Raw genomic sequence first — 15,582 nt, 5'->3', positions numbered from 1 at the left:
GCTCGAACTCACGGACCAGGAGATCATGACCTGAGCCGAAGTCGGACGCTTAACCAACTGAGTCACCCAGGCGCCCCAAGAATTCTTTTTTTTTAATGTTCATTTATTTTTGTGGGAGAGAGAGAGCATGGGAGCATGCACGTGCATGAATGGGGGAGGGGCAGAGAGAGGGAGACAGAGGATCTGAGGCTGGCTCTGTGCTGACAGCACAGATCCCAATGCAGGGCTGGAATTCATGAACCATGAGATCATGACGGTGAAATCAAGAGTCAGAAGCTTAACAACTGAGCCACTCAGGTGCCCCCACATATTACTCTTAATGTAGCTTACAGATTTTGTTTGTAGAGTTACAGAAATATGAAAGGACTCATCTTCTTCCCTTACTTCTTGCACACCATTCTGAAACGCCTCTAAAGATAACTTTCTTAAAAGGAGCATCTCAAGTACCTGCAGGAATAAACGTGACTCTTGCGTATGCTGCGTCTGAAGAAGCCCTTGCACCCATCACAGCTTGATGCTCCATAATGCTTTCCTGTCGCTCTGTCCCCACATATAGCACATAGACAGTTGACACCATTGTCTGTGGTATTCATACTTGTTGTCTCTGGAGCAGAGCTCTCTGTTGAAGAAAAAGCAGAGTAGCCTTCAAGTTAATACTAAGTATTTGTTTAAATTACCCTACTAATGATTCACAGGCTCAAAACAGTCCATTCCTTGGCTTCTTGGAGTGCACCAGGGGTGTCCTTTTAACTGCTGACCACTTCTGCTAGTCTCCATTCCAGTTTCCCTTCTCATATTTCTGAACATTAAGCTTTGGGATACCAGAGGTCTCAGTCCCCCCAAATATACTCTTTCCAAGGAAAGCTCATCCAGTCACATGATGTCAAATATGTGTATGATGAAAAATCCCCAGATTTTATCTCTAGCCTTGATGCCTTCTGTGAGTATCAGTCTGAAATGCCCAAATACCTATTTAACAACTTCACTTTGAAGTTTAATAGGAATTGCAAATTAATGTATCAAAAAGAGAACTCTTTATTTTTCCCCTGAACTTGTTCTTTTTCAGTCTTCCTTATGTCAGTTAATGGTACCCAGTACTTGGGATCAATGACATGGTAGTCTTCATTGGATTCTCTCCTTCATTGTTCGTATCCAATCTAATAGTAAATCCATGTTTGGAACACATATCAAATCCACGACTTTTCGTCCTTTCACCAAGGCAAGTCGTAAGCGATTGACTATCATCCTTCACTTGGATTACTGCAATAGCCTCTTATCTAATTTTTCTATTTCCACCCTTGCTCCCTCCTCTACTGTTTATTACCCGAAAGTGCTCTTGGAATGAGAAATTTGCCTCCTATTAGCCTTCTGCACCCAACCCTCAGAAACAGAATAAAGTTTATACATCATGTAAAGCCCTGCATGGTAAAGCCCCCTCCTACCTCTCTGATCCCATTACTTGGTACTACTTTTCATCCTGTTCGCTGTTCTCCAACAATGTTGCCTTTTTTACTCCCTTGAAGTCTGTTCCCATCTCAGTCTTTACATTTGCTGTTCCTTCTGCCGCCAAGAAACGTTCTTCCCCAAGGATGTCTGTGAGCTGCTCCAATCTCACACTTTTCTGTGAAATAGTCTCTGAACACCCATCTAAAAGAGTTAGCTCTAATCTGCCCTTCAAGTAGAATCTAGAACCATGCCTATTTTTTTAAATAGCTGCTTCATTTTTTAAAACTATATTACGTATGGGTCTGTTCATTTATCGCCCCTCTTAAACTACAGAATATAAACTTCATGATGTTAGAGAATGCAGATCTGTTGTAGGCACACACTCCCGTCTTCCAGCTCTCAGAACTGTGCCTGGTGTAAAGTGAACATTTAATGCATAGTTTTGAAGGAAAAGACTTAAAAACCTCCACATAAGTGTTTTCATTTAAGTATTTCTTAAATAAATCAACATAAAATTGTATGAAAATATCAACATACTAACAGCTCATCATATTTTGAATATAACAAAAGGTAAAATTAAAGGTTGTGACATCCGATTATATTCTGTGAAAATACATATATTCTACTTACTGATACTTTTGAGTAGAAAGACATCACCATATATAATTCCCACCAATGAGAATAGGTTTAAGGGTTAATCATGTGACATTACAGAGTTTAAATCTAGGAACTTTTCTTTTGGTAACATAAATAAAATAGATATTAGGAATATGGCAGCTAGAAGTATCAGGATTGATTATATTCTAGGAAGCTTTTGGAAGTAGGAAAAAATTCAACTCTTGCTTCCAGTTTAATGCTATACTTAATATATTGTTAACAACATTATTCTAAAACAAACAACATAGACAACACTTGGAAAAGTCAGTAGTGTTAAATATTTAGTGTTAAATATTTAGTGTAAACCTGCCCTTACTATTTAGTAATCTACAGTCTTTTTAAAAAATCATGATTAATCTGACAAACCCATTATTAAATGTCTCTAATCAAATCTAAACATCAGGAAGAAAAATAGTGACTTCCTAAGATTTGAACCTAAGATTACATGTTCTTTTTAATTCTCTTTGTGCTAAAATTTCAGAATTCCTTTTCTGGTGGTTTAAAAAAAAATTTCCAACTAATAAACTATTGTTTATTTAAATATAGCAAGAATAGCAGTTGTAAACTTGAGGAGCATAGCAGAACATTACCATATCCTGAGTACAAGATACATTCTCAATCCTGAAGTACACACACACACACACACACACACACACACCCCTTTCAAAGTATACATAATTACCGGATTTTAGTAGTTCTAACAATTACAGCTAATCTTGGACAAGATTTTTACTTGAGTTAAAGTCTAAATACAAAGTCAACAGTAAACTGTTGTATTTATTATTCAAATCTGCGAACTCTAGACAATTCATGCCTTCTTTAAAGTTAAAATGTTACAGTAGATAAATACCAAGGGCTCTGTGAGGCTAAACATTAGCCTGTCAAGTAGTAAGGTTATAATATAAGCCTTTATTTCCTTTCATATTGTGTTCGGTGTTAAAACTTGATAGTCATTTTAAATGCAGTTTCTCATCAGTAGTCACTGAGAACTGAAATGACAGGGGGAGGCAGCCAGTAAAGCCTCCCGCCTTCCGTATGTCATTTTAAATACTGCATAGAAAATGTACTTCACAGCCAATCTGCCAATATTACCTACTGCTGTGATTTACACTAAATAAAGTAATGCTGAAACTGTTCTTTTTACTCTGACAGGCCCATGACAGAATTCTGAGGTCACTTTATTACACATAGCTTGACTCTTTAAAAGCCTCCACATAAAATAGCCATAGCATTTTTAATTTAAATTTTGTGATGAAATGCAAAAGCTCAGATTTGTGGTCTTAAAAAACAAGCTCCGAATTCTTCAGCAAGAAAACTCAGAGCTACCTCCTGAGCGGTAGCTCACTTTTAACCCTCCCGTTATACCTACTTTTCTCTATATCTACAAGCAGATGAGAACTCACCGTTTGAATTATATAGAATCTGCATAGTTTCAAACTCCAAGGTTGTATACGTTGGGTCCAAAACTTCACTGTAATTTGCCATATCCATGTCCAGTATTGGTTCCGATACCCTCATCATTGACTTAGGAACACACATACAAGTGGCGCCACAGGCCAGCGTGTGTGATGGCTGTTGGGCTTTCAATCTGTGAGTGATAATCCAAAGTTAACTGTAACTGAGTGACTTATGCGCTGCCGTGGGAGGAGCTGTAAAACTGTAAACTCCTCAGCAGGCCATATTCTGCTCATTTCTTTCTCTTTTATGGCACACGAAAGCAATTCCTTGTGATAATCTTGGAATGCTTCGTGGAATCACCTTATCTGAAGTGCTTAGTGGACTAACATGATTTCCTAAATTGATTCCCAGTAGACAATAAATGATGTCATTAAGTAGTTAAAAATAGAAAAGAGAATCTCTCAGTCTTCAACAATTTATAACAGGATTTATCCCAGGTAAGGGGCTGAAATCACATACCACGGATTCTAAAAGATGGGACTTTACTGTGTCAAGACTATAAGTTAACACTTAACATAAGCTCTTAATTTCAATTTTTCTTACTGTACAATAGAGCTAACTGTCTTTATGTTGTAATTTGAAGTGACAGGGATTTATGATATGCTCAGTAGCAGCCTGGGCATTACCCTAATATGGTTTAACATATCCTCCTTAACTATCTACTTATGAATCTGTGTCCTTTGAATGTTTGTAAACTGCCCAAGGACAGAACTAGTAAAGTTGCTAGTATATTGTGGGCATTCTGTGATTAAGAGCTACATGATTAAGGTATCATTTCTTCTGACTTCTGACAGCTATTACATTCTAAGCCTTACACGGAAATAAACCTATCCTTAACGTGTGCGTCTACACATTCCCATCATCCACCTTCTAATATCTAGCATCCACATAGCACACTATAACTTTTGCAAGCACATGTGACAAGGAGCATTTAGAATTCAGGGAACATTTAGAAGATACTAGCCAATGATTATATTTTACTTCTGAGAATACGTCTATTGATTTTATCTTCCAAGAAAAAATTCCAGCCACATTTACATTATAAACACAGAATCTCATTTCCTACATTCGTTAAAGATTCCTGCAAAGTAATATTTCTTATTCAATTTCTTAATACAATAAACCTTGTGAATATTGCATCTTAAAAATTATTATCTTTTCCTCTGGGAAGGCTGGCCTCTTAAACTCGAAACTATGTGAAACATTTGTTGATGAAAACAACAGTCACGTTAGCAACCAAATTCATTAAATCAAACAGCAATCACTGGAATTGTCTACTTGCCTTCATACTCTGTAGCACTCTTAATTGTGAGGATATCTGAGGGATACATTTAAGTGACTGAGTCTCTTTAGTAAGAGCTATTGGTAGTTATTCAGTTTTTGGAGAAGTGGACAGCAAGCGAATCCCGTGGTTTTCATTCTCATGAGGCAGTTCCTACTTGTGGTGAAGTAACACAGACATGTTTCCTGTGTCAACCAAAACTGTGAACTGTGCATAGCCCACCATCTTTCCCATCTATGTAGTAAGTAAACAACGATGAGGAATGTCACCCGTGAAAGTGTACCGACAGAAGGAAAAGAAGAAAAGAAAAAGGTAGAGAGTTATTCATATATAAGATTCAAATCACTAAAAGAAATGTGACTACAGCTCAGGAAAACAATACTATCATAATTTATTGTTCTACTCCATCTTGTGCCTAGGGGTGCCGTCGCTATTGGATCAGTGCTATTTCCTCAAAGGGGAAAGGAGCTACACATTCATCTCAGCACAGATCCTCAAGTAGTCACTAGCAATTAATCAGAGCTAGCTTTCAAGATGAAACCTGTTTCTCATCCACGTTATTGTAAATCATTTTCTTCATTTTATAGAGTAAAAACTTGAGAATTTCCAGAAAATATAGCAGATTCAAATAGCAAGCATATCTCCTCAAATGGGCAGTTTGTCTTCCTAATGATATTCAGATGTGGAAACACCCACAGAGTCCAGTCAGCCTCAGTCTAGTAAAGGACAGACTCTCTTTAGGTTTTTTTGTTTGTTTGTTTGTTTGCTTTTTTGTTTTTGTTTTGTTATTCTCAAAGAAATCACAAAGTACAGTAGAAGTCTTCTTTTCTTCAATGCGAGGATTGGTAACTGGATGAGCAAATAAAATAATTAAAACAGAATTTGTGAAAATGGTGTATCCATACTTAATAGCATATTTGACTTGAATATGTAAATTGCTCTTTTCAACACATTTTTACATTTTTAAAATGTTTATTTATTTTGAGAGAGAGAGAAAGAGCATGCAAACAGGGGAGGGGCAGAGAGAAAGAATCCTAAGCAGGCTCTGAGCTGTCAGTGGAGATAATGTGAGGTCATAAGATCATGACCTGAGCCAAAATCAAGACTTGTACACTTAACTGACTGAGCCACCCAAGCTCCCCTAAATTGCTAGTGTTTTGTTGGAAAACCAAGAGTTTTTGTCTGAATAAGAACCCACTGCTTGTGATTCTTTATTAATTTTTTGTTTGTATAAATCTCATACACTGTCTTTGATGTCTAGTTTTTGTCTTAATGGAGGAAAAAAGTCAAAGCTATATGTAAACACTAAGTGCAGAAGCCTTTTAGAATTTTATACTTTTTCAAAATATTTTATATGTTTTAATCAACTTGCTTTTATCCACTTCCAAAGTATTTCCCTAGGTTTTTATTGGGGAAAAAAATCTCTTTTTAATACTCACGTTTCATCAGATTATGCAATGTTTAACTAAAGCATGATGAAATAATAAGCATAAATGATATAACCATGCTATGTAACAAATACAGTTGACCTTTGATAACTATATATAGTTGGTGAGATGGTCAGGGAACATTGCAACACTCTTCACAACAGCCAAGGTGGAGACAATAGAAATGTCCATTACTGGATGGATGGATAAAGAAAGTATGCTATACAATAAAATACCATTCAGCCTCAAAAAGGAATAAAAAAGTATTGATACATACTACACCAAGGATACACCTTAAGAACATTATGCTAGGTAAAATAAATAAAATCAGTCACAGAAAGGCAGGGACTACATGATTACACTAATATAAGAAATCTAGAGTCAAACTCATAGATTCAAAAAAATGAATGGTGGTTGCCAGGGACCAGGGAAGGGAGACATGGGGAGTTGATAATAAAAGAGTATAAAATTCCAGCTAAGCAAGATGAATAAACTATAGATAATCTGCTGTACAACATTGCGACTGTCAATAACATTGTACACTTAACAATTTGTTAAAAGAGTAGATCTCATGTTAAGTGTTCTTAGTAAAATAAAATAAAACATATTTATGAAAAAAATCTAAACTACATCATGGGAAAAAGATCAACCTTATTAGCAATTAGAAAAATGTAAGATAAAACAATGCTATTAAAACAAACAAAAAAAGTGTCTACTACTTAAGGAAGTTAGCCCATCCTAGAAACTAATTAGTGTGTTCCACAAAGGAAGTCGAAAACCTGAGTTAACTCAGGGAGTTGGCTAAATGGAGATTAAAGTTTTTGTCATATTGATTTTAATATGAGATAACTTGTTAAGTAATTTCTATTCCTCCTTATGACCAATCCCTTTTCTCTACTTCTAAAATTAATTAGGCTAAATTCAGAATATTTTTATTTGCTTAAGAAGAATAGGGAAGGACAATCAGATGGATGAGAAAGAAAAGAAAAAAAAGAAAAAGAAGAAAGTGTCACAGAGAAGCATTTAGTCATGGTTACTTTTAGACTTTTAATTATGCATCACAATCTAAGCAAGTATCACATTCTTTAGTATTTTTTGTGTTTTCCACTCAATAGTGATTGTGGAATTTTCATAATTCAGTAAATGTGATTTTTGGAAACACATCCATGGCATAATTGAACAAAATAAAACATAATTTAATTGTATAAACTTTAGATACATAAAACAGTTATGGTATTTGTATATTTTCACAGTAAAATTCATTTATTTTCAGGAAAAAGACAAATGGACATCACACAGGGAGTCTTTCATTCTTGTTTCCCCAAGCCCTTCTTATGGGTAACATTCATTAAGGCTACATTAGATTAAAAGCTTAAATCGTTATTAAAAAACTATATTAATTTTATGTCTAGGTGACATAGAAACAATTATCCTACATAAATGGGTTTAGTAACCCTATATTCAGCATAAATTTATGAGTACTTTCAAGCTTACTTTTAAAGGTTTAATTGGGGAAAACATCAAATATTCATGCTAATTCCTAAGGCAGTAATTTAGAGTAAGTAGCATACATTTTCTAAAGTAGAAATATATTAACTTAATCTAGGCCTAAAAATATAAATATATATGGTAAACTATGACCTACTGAAAATCTCTCTTAACAGAGGTCACTTTGTAGTAACGTTCTATAAGCTGAGCAAAATGTTACTGTTCTTTAGTGCGATATCATGGTTTGTAGGCAAAGATGGATCTTCTTAGTCCTAGTCAAGGCAAATACCCCAGACGGAAAGAGAATATTACTTGTAGCTAAAAGGTCGATTTTAAAAAGCACAACTAATGTTCTTGAGAAAGGTTTCTCTCTTAGCAATGGTTTTCTAAACTGACATATGAAATATGGTATTTAAATTTCTTTAGAGCAACATAACGAGATGAAAACTACAGGGTGTTTAAAGGAGTGTTATGCTAAGTGAAATAAGTCACACAGAGAAAGACAGATACCATATGTTTTCACTCTTATGTGGATCCTGAAAAACTTAACAGAAGACCATGGGGCAGGGGAAGGAAAAAAAAAAAAGAGAGAGAGGGAGGGAGCCAAACCATAAAAGACTCTTAAAAACTGAGAATAAACTGAGGGTTGATGGGGGGTGGGAGGGAGGGGTGGATGGGTGATAGGCATTGAGGAGGAGGGCACCTGTTGGGATGAGCACTGGGTGTTATACGGAAACCAGTTTGACAATAAATTTCATATTAAAAAAAAAATAAGAAGACATCAACTCAATTCACTATTGACTCAAGATACTAGTAGAAACATTTCTATCTTATCTGGAAGACTATTAAGCCTGTTAAATTGTTCTATACTTCATATTTGATTTAATCACCCCTTCATAGCATGATTTAAACTAGAACACAGTTAATAAAAATCAAGGTTATTTTCATAAAAGAATTTTCATGAAAATGATTTTGATTTTTATTCGCCTCTGTTCTAGTTTACATTCCATAAAACAATCTTCATGAGAATAATTTGGGATGTTGATATCAATATTAAAACAGTTTATTTTAAAGTCAGAGTTAATAAAATTTGTTCTGTGATCATATTTCTTTGAGGTTACTTTTCATTACAAAAAATACTATATTAATCCCCAAAGCACATTAGTAGTCCCTCTTGTTTCCATATTCCACCTTTTCAAGTAGGAAGATTACACAAATGCGATCACAAATGTGAATAACCATCCACATCAGCTCAGTGTGGTTTTCAATGGAAGGACACCATTATTAAATGGAGGATCTGCCCAGGAAAATGACTTATTAAGCTACTTTTCACATCTCAAAAATCACTTCATTAAAAAAATCATTATTTTCCTTGCTGCCACTGTCTTGACCTGTGATTGCTCTTTTGAAATAGAAATTTTGTCTTCTCTCTACTTTAGTGACAAAAAACAAGCGTTAAAAAATTAAAACAAACAAAATAGACATTTGAATCTTCAAAGCAAGCTGTTATCACCGACATGCAAAGAAAGAAGTTTGGAATTGACTGTAATGATGGGATTCTGTTTTCAAAGAGCTTCATAAATCCTCTCTTAAAGTCCAGATTATCTACCATTTTTATATAAACAAAAGCTTTTTGTCTTTTTTGGCCTTGTTTTTTTCTTTCTTCTTAGATCTAGCTGACGACCATGCAATGAGCAGCAGAGCCAAATAACTCATTTAATCAAAGCCACTCCCAACATTAAAAAATGCCTATTATTATTATTTTTGAAGCACACTTCTATCTTAAAATTGCCAAAAAATTTTAAAATTTAAACTGAACTTCTATAGATTTTGTTTACATATTTTTATAAATCTCTATTTAATTATCCATGGCTCAATTTCTGTTGCTTTTTAAAAAATGTTTTATTTATTTTTGAGAGTGAGAGAGAGACAGAACATGAGCAGGGGAAGGGCAGAGAGAGAGAGAGACGGAGACAGAATCCAAAGCAGGATCCAGGCTCTGAGGGGTCAGCACAGAACCCAATGCAGGGCTTGAACTCATAACCATGTGATCATGACCTGAACCCGGAAGATCATGACCTGAGCTGAAGTCGGACGCTTAATCAACTGAGCCACCCAGGCGCCCCAAATTTCTGCTGCTTTTTAATTCATGACTGTAGCCCAAGGAAACAATTGTAAATCCTTATTTTAGATTCATCTTGTATCTGATCAATGAAAATAGCTCACATCACTACTAAAAGATGCCATTTGATAGTAAAATCTAAATACATTGCACAAAGATACCAACACCTTATGAAATAGCTGACTTAGGTTAAAAATATGTTGCTACTCTTTATAATATTAGCAATTACCTCAACTATTCATATTTTTTCCTCTAAACTATTCTCTCAACTGTTCATATTTTCTCACTAAAACATCAGCTTATGATTTAAAAGTAGTTACACAAATAAATGTAAAACCCCAACTAAAGAAGAGTGGAAGCTGTATTAGAATGAAATCAGTTACTGTTAGGATAGACAAAGGAGCACTGCACATCTGAGACCTAAATGTAACCAAGAAAACACTCTGAGTAACAGCGTAGAGGTGATAGGACAAATCTGCATATATTAAACCTAGCCTCAAGGTCAGTTGCCTTGTGATTCAAAACAGACTCTCCTTTTCAAAAGATAAGGAGCTGATTAGTACTAAATTATTAACTGGAATATAGATTATACTGGCAAGGAAAATAAAAAAAGCCAGGGTATAAGGAACGTTAGGATTCGATAGTCACTACTTCTGCATTTCCTTTTTACAATGGGTATTATTATCATTGTTGCCACTGCAAACTCAGCAAAGTTGGTCAGAATATTTAAGATTGTGGTGGCATTCTGATACCAAAGTTGCTGCATTATGCAAAATGAAGGGAAGGAAGTTATCAGTTTGGGCCAGTACCTATTTCAAATATGTTCTGAAGAGGTATAATGTTAAATAAAAATAGCAGCAGTTTTAGTATGCTGACTGCACAGTTAGACTTGAACATTTTGAACAAATGTACTGTGATCGTAAACTTAGCATCTGAGAGCCAAATCTATCCATCCACCCACCCATACACACATACACACATAAGAGTTACTGTTTCTTCATGTAAAAGATGCAGTAACAGACTATCCCCACAGTCATAGAGTCAAGAACTCAACCTTCCTCCTTAAAGCTTTTTTTATCTACATGGAAAAACAACATATCAATGTGATATTTTATGTAGATAAAACTAAACAACATTTGCATCTCCATTTAGTAAAGGTAGGTATATGATTGACTCATTTGAAATGTTAAATATTTCACTTCCTTTTATATAGATTTCTTTTTGAAAAAGCAATTGTTTTTTTTGAAAATACCATAATGAAGTGTTTCTTATAGAATAAAAATACAGAACAAAATTAAAGTGATATTAATAGCAAACAAATATTAACTTAACTTGAACTACACATCGTAGGTAAGGTCGTCGCTTTTGGCAATGTGTTAAGTTTCAAAGTTAACACAAGTTACTATCACTCTCAAGTAAGTAATTTGTAATTGTTTAATATTTAACCTATACATTAGGCTAGTGATTCACAAAATCTGCTGAAAATTAGAATCATCTGGAAAACTTTTAAAGACCTCAAGGCCCGAGTTGCATCATATTCTAATTTAATTAGAATGTCTGGGAGTGGAATCAGGTGTCAGTCTTTTAAGCAATTTGTAGGTGATTCCCATGTGCCACAAAGTCTAAAAGTTCCTGAAGGCATAGACCTTATATTCTTTATTCATTACTGTATCTCCAGGGCCTAGAATATTGTCTGCCACATGGTGAACACTCTCCAAATACTTACTGAATATATGAATAAAATAAAGATGCAAATAATTAACTTTGACACAGGACAGCATTCATATTGAGCATATAAGTACATTTTGTAGGTCAAGCACTTTTGTAATCACTGAGTAATTTTATATGAACCAATAGAGAAAGTCCCTACTCTCATGAAACTTATAATCAAGTAATAATACTAATTATTATTATAATAAATAATAATTACATATTTTTTCATAAAGAGATAATTAAACCATTGTCTTTACAGTGGATCCACAAAACTGGAATGAAAAATATAATTAGTATTTTATACATTTAGACCTTGAAATGGCTAACTTACTGGTTTGCAGGTAAATACAAATAGGTATAAGTAAGCCCTCTTATTCAGTGACTCCCCACTGACTGTCTTAATTTACATTGTTGTTTATCCTTAGGTATTTCAGAGGGACAATGCTGCAAAAACTGAATTGGCAAATAGAATCTTTGCTCCTAGGGGAAATGGGGTTAAATTCCTGTGAGCTTCTGGTCACAATTTTATCAACCAATCAATTTGCAACCTCACTTTATGTGAGTTTCTGTCCAAAGATCACTTATGTAATAAATATATACATGTATATACATATATATACATATATATGTGTGTGTGTGTGTGTATACATATATATATCCCTTATGTAATATATATATATACACATATATATATCCCTTATGTAATAAATATATATGTATATATATATGTATATATTGTTGATCCAGTAACACTGAACTCACAGCCAAAAGCATTGTAACTCATGCTTGAACAAAGCTCATCTAAAATGTACTTTCGCTGCAAGGCACATCACAGCCTTCTTGCAATTTGTAATACTAGACAGTACTTCAGTAGTACATTTGGGGATCATTTTAAATAGCCAAACCACCAACAAAAAGCACAAACATGAGAAAAGCGTGGCATTAAAGATGTTAAAAGGATACTTTTTGGTACAAGAGCGGAAACAAGAAGGCAGAGCATTGTCTTGTATGATCTCAACTGAGAACACGCTTCTGGAGCAATTCAAACTTTTCACCAGTCAGCAGACCCACAAATGACTGCGAATGTACCTTGAGTATTGACTTTGAGGTCAGAAATAAATTTTAGCAAGTAGGCTTATCTGCAAGCATGGAACCCACAAATGATGAAGATCCAATATATATACAGATATGCAATTATTACTGAGGTTTTCAATATGCAGCAAAAAGAGCCTCTACTACAAAGCTGTAATGATCAAGACAGCATGGTATTGGCACAAAAACAGACACATAGACCAATGGAATAGAATAGAAACCCCAGCACTAGACCCACAAACGTATGGCCAACTCATCTTTGACAAAGCAGGAAAGAACATCCAATGGAAAAAAGACAGCCTCTTTAACAAATGGTGCTGGGAGAACTGGACAGCAACATGCAGAAGGTTGAAACTAGACCACTTTCTCACACCATTCACAAAAATAAACTCAAAATGGATAAAGGACCTAAATGTGAGACAGGAAACCATCAAAACCTTAGAGGAGAACGCAGGAAAAGACCTCTCTGACCTCAGCCGTAGCAATCTCTTACTCGACACATCCCCAAAGGCAAGGGAATTAAAAGCAAAAGTGAATTACTGGGACCTTATGAAGATAAAAAGCTTCTGCACAGCAAAGGAAACAACCAACAAAACTAAAAGGCAACCAACGGAATGGGAAAAGATATTCGCAAATGACATATCGGACAAAGGACTAGTATCTAAAATCTATAAAGAGCTCACCAAACTCCACACCCGAAAAACAAATAACCCAGTGAAGAAATGGGCAGAAAACATGAATAGACACTTCTCTAAAGAAGACATCCAGATGGCCAACAGGCACATGAAAAGATGTTCAGCGTCGCTCCTTATCAGGGAAATACAAATCAAAACCACACTCAGGTATCACCTAACGCCAGTCAGAGTGGCCAAAATGAACAAATCAGGAGACTATAGATGCTGGAGAGGATGTGGAGAAACGGGAACCCTCTTGCACTGTTGGTGGGAATGCAAATTGGTGCAGCTGCTCTGGAAAGCAGTGTGGAGGTTCCTCAGAAAATTAAAAATAGACCTACCCTATGACCCAGCAATAGCACTGCTAGGAATTTATCCAAGGGATACAGGAGTACTGATGCATAGGGCCACTTGTACCCCAATGTTCATAGCAGCACTCTCAACAATAGCCAAATTATGGAAAGAGCCTAAATGTCCATCAACTGATGAATGGATCAAGAAATTGTGGTTTATATACACAATGGAATATTACGTGGCAATGAGAAAGAATGAAATATGGCCTTTTGTAGCAACGTGGATGGAACTGGAGAGTGTGATGCTAAGTGAAATAAGCCATACAGAGAAAGACAGATACCATATGGTTTCACTCTTATGTGGATCCTGAGAAACTTAACAGGAACCCATGGGGGAGGGGAAGGAAAAAAAAAAAAAGAGGTTAGAGTGGGAGAGAGCCAAAGCATAAGAGACTGTTAAAAACTGAGAACAAACTGAGGGTTGATGGGGGGTGGGAGGAAGGAGAGGGTGGGTGATGGGTACTGAGGAGGGCACCTTTTGGGATGAGCACTGGGTGTTGTATGGAAACCAATTGGTCAATAAATTTCATATATATAAAAAAAATATTCAGCAAAAAGAAAACTATTCATTGGTTGTGTAACATATTCATTATATATTGAAATAAAACTTCCTGAGATTTGCAAAGTCCTTTGTAGTCTTTAAATTAAATATTAAAAAGTTATGTTTCTGTTACTAGTATTTGGGTTTCAAATGTAAAGAAAAAATTTACATATATATATATAAACTTTTTCCCTTTGAGGTTTGTCCATTTTTGTTGATCCAACCTCCTAATGTTTATTTCTTATTTATCTTGTTTATTTATTATTTATTTATTATTTATGTATTTATTTATTTATTTATTTATTTATTTTTTATTTATTTTTTTTTTTTTTCAGAGAGAGAGAGAGTGAGATTGTGTACATGTACATGCTGAGGAGGGGCTTAGGGAGAGAGAGAGAATCTTAAGGAGGTCCACACCCAGCATGGAGCCCATCTTGAAGCTTGATCTCATGATCATGAGATCATGATCTGGGCCAAAATCAAGAGTCAGACGCTTAACTGACAGATATCCAGACCCCCTATAAGTCATTTTATTCGATATAAGAAACCAAAGAGTAAGTTTTCAATTCTAAGCCCCTAAAATTAAAAACTGTATTTCTAAATTTATAATAAAAAAAAATCATCCAGTAATTTCACTGTGATGTTAGGTTATGATAGTAAATGGAACATTTGTTCAGGCAAGCAGTGTTACAGTCGCATTAATTAGGGTAACTTAATTTTTCAGTGATAAATATTCACCATGATAGCAGAAATAATGCTATCATTCTACTACTGTTCTCCCTTTAGCTGTGGTTAAAAAAGAAAAGAAAAGAAAATGAAAAGAACAACTTAGGTTAGAAATATGGACCTCTGGAAAAGTTTAAGCCATGAATATGTACTATTTAAATACATATTTGTATCAGAATACTTAGGAGCAAAAATTGTTTTGCTTAAGTGTTAAGAGCACATCATAATAATTTTTATGGTATTACTACTATATTTTAAAGTGATTAAAAATTAATAGAATAATTTCACTAGTATAGTCTCTTTCAAGTAGAAAAAACTATTTAGTAAACTATATATTAAAAAACTATATAGTAAAACTATACAGTATCTGATATATTTTTCACAGAGCTGAAGCTTAAACAGTTTTGAGGGGACTCTTGAAGAGAAATTAAATTTCTAGAAACACACTGCCAAGGCCCTGACAGGGTCCAAAAGGGGCTCATACAACAGATGTGCCTTGAAATTGAAGTTCCATTAGCTTCCCTTGAAATCTAACCCTGACTTACTAAATACAACTGAAAAAGAGGCAACTCCTTTTTCTCTTCCTCATAATACTCTTTTTTT

The 15,582-nt window shown here is 34.8% G+C and overlaps 1 protein-coding gene across 2 annotated transcripts in view; it reads right to left on the bottom strand.

Moving 5' to 3' along the window:
* Nucleotides 1-15,582, bottom strand: part of HNF4G (hepatocyte nuclear factor 4 gamma) — a 129,379-nt gene that overhangs the window by 26,202 nt on the left and 87,595 nt on the right. For both annotated transcript variants that reach the window (XM_047842355.1, XM_047842356.1), the window contains one exon: nucleotides 448-619. In XM_047842355.1, the coding sequence (XP_047698311.1) occupies nucleotides 448-593 (146 nt within the window). In that variant the 5' untranslated portion in view covers nucleotides 594-619. The remainder of the gene's footprint in view (nucleotides 1-447; nucleotides 620-15,582) is intronic.

Source organism: Prionailurus viverrinus, chromosome F2 (genome assembly GCF_022837055.1).
Source record: "Prionailurus viverrinus isolate Anna chromosome F2, UM_Priviv_1.0, whole genome shotgun sequence".
NCBI classification, from domain to species: Eukaryota; Metazoa; Chordata; class Mammalia; order Carnivora; family Felidae; genus Prionailurus; species Prionailurus viverrinus.
The sequence above is the reverse complement of the archived record's forward strand: the minus strand, read 5'-3'. Positions and strand labels throughout refer to the sequence as shown.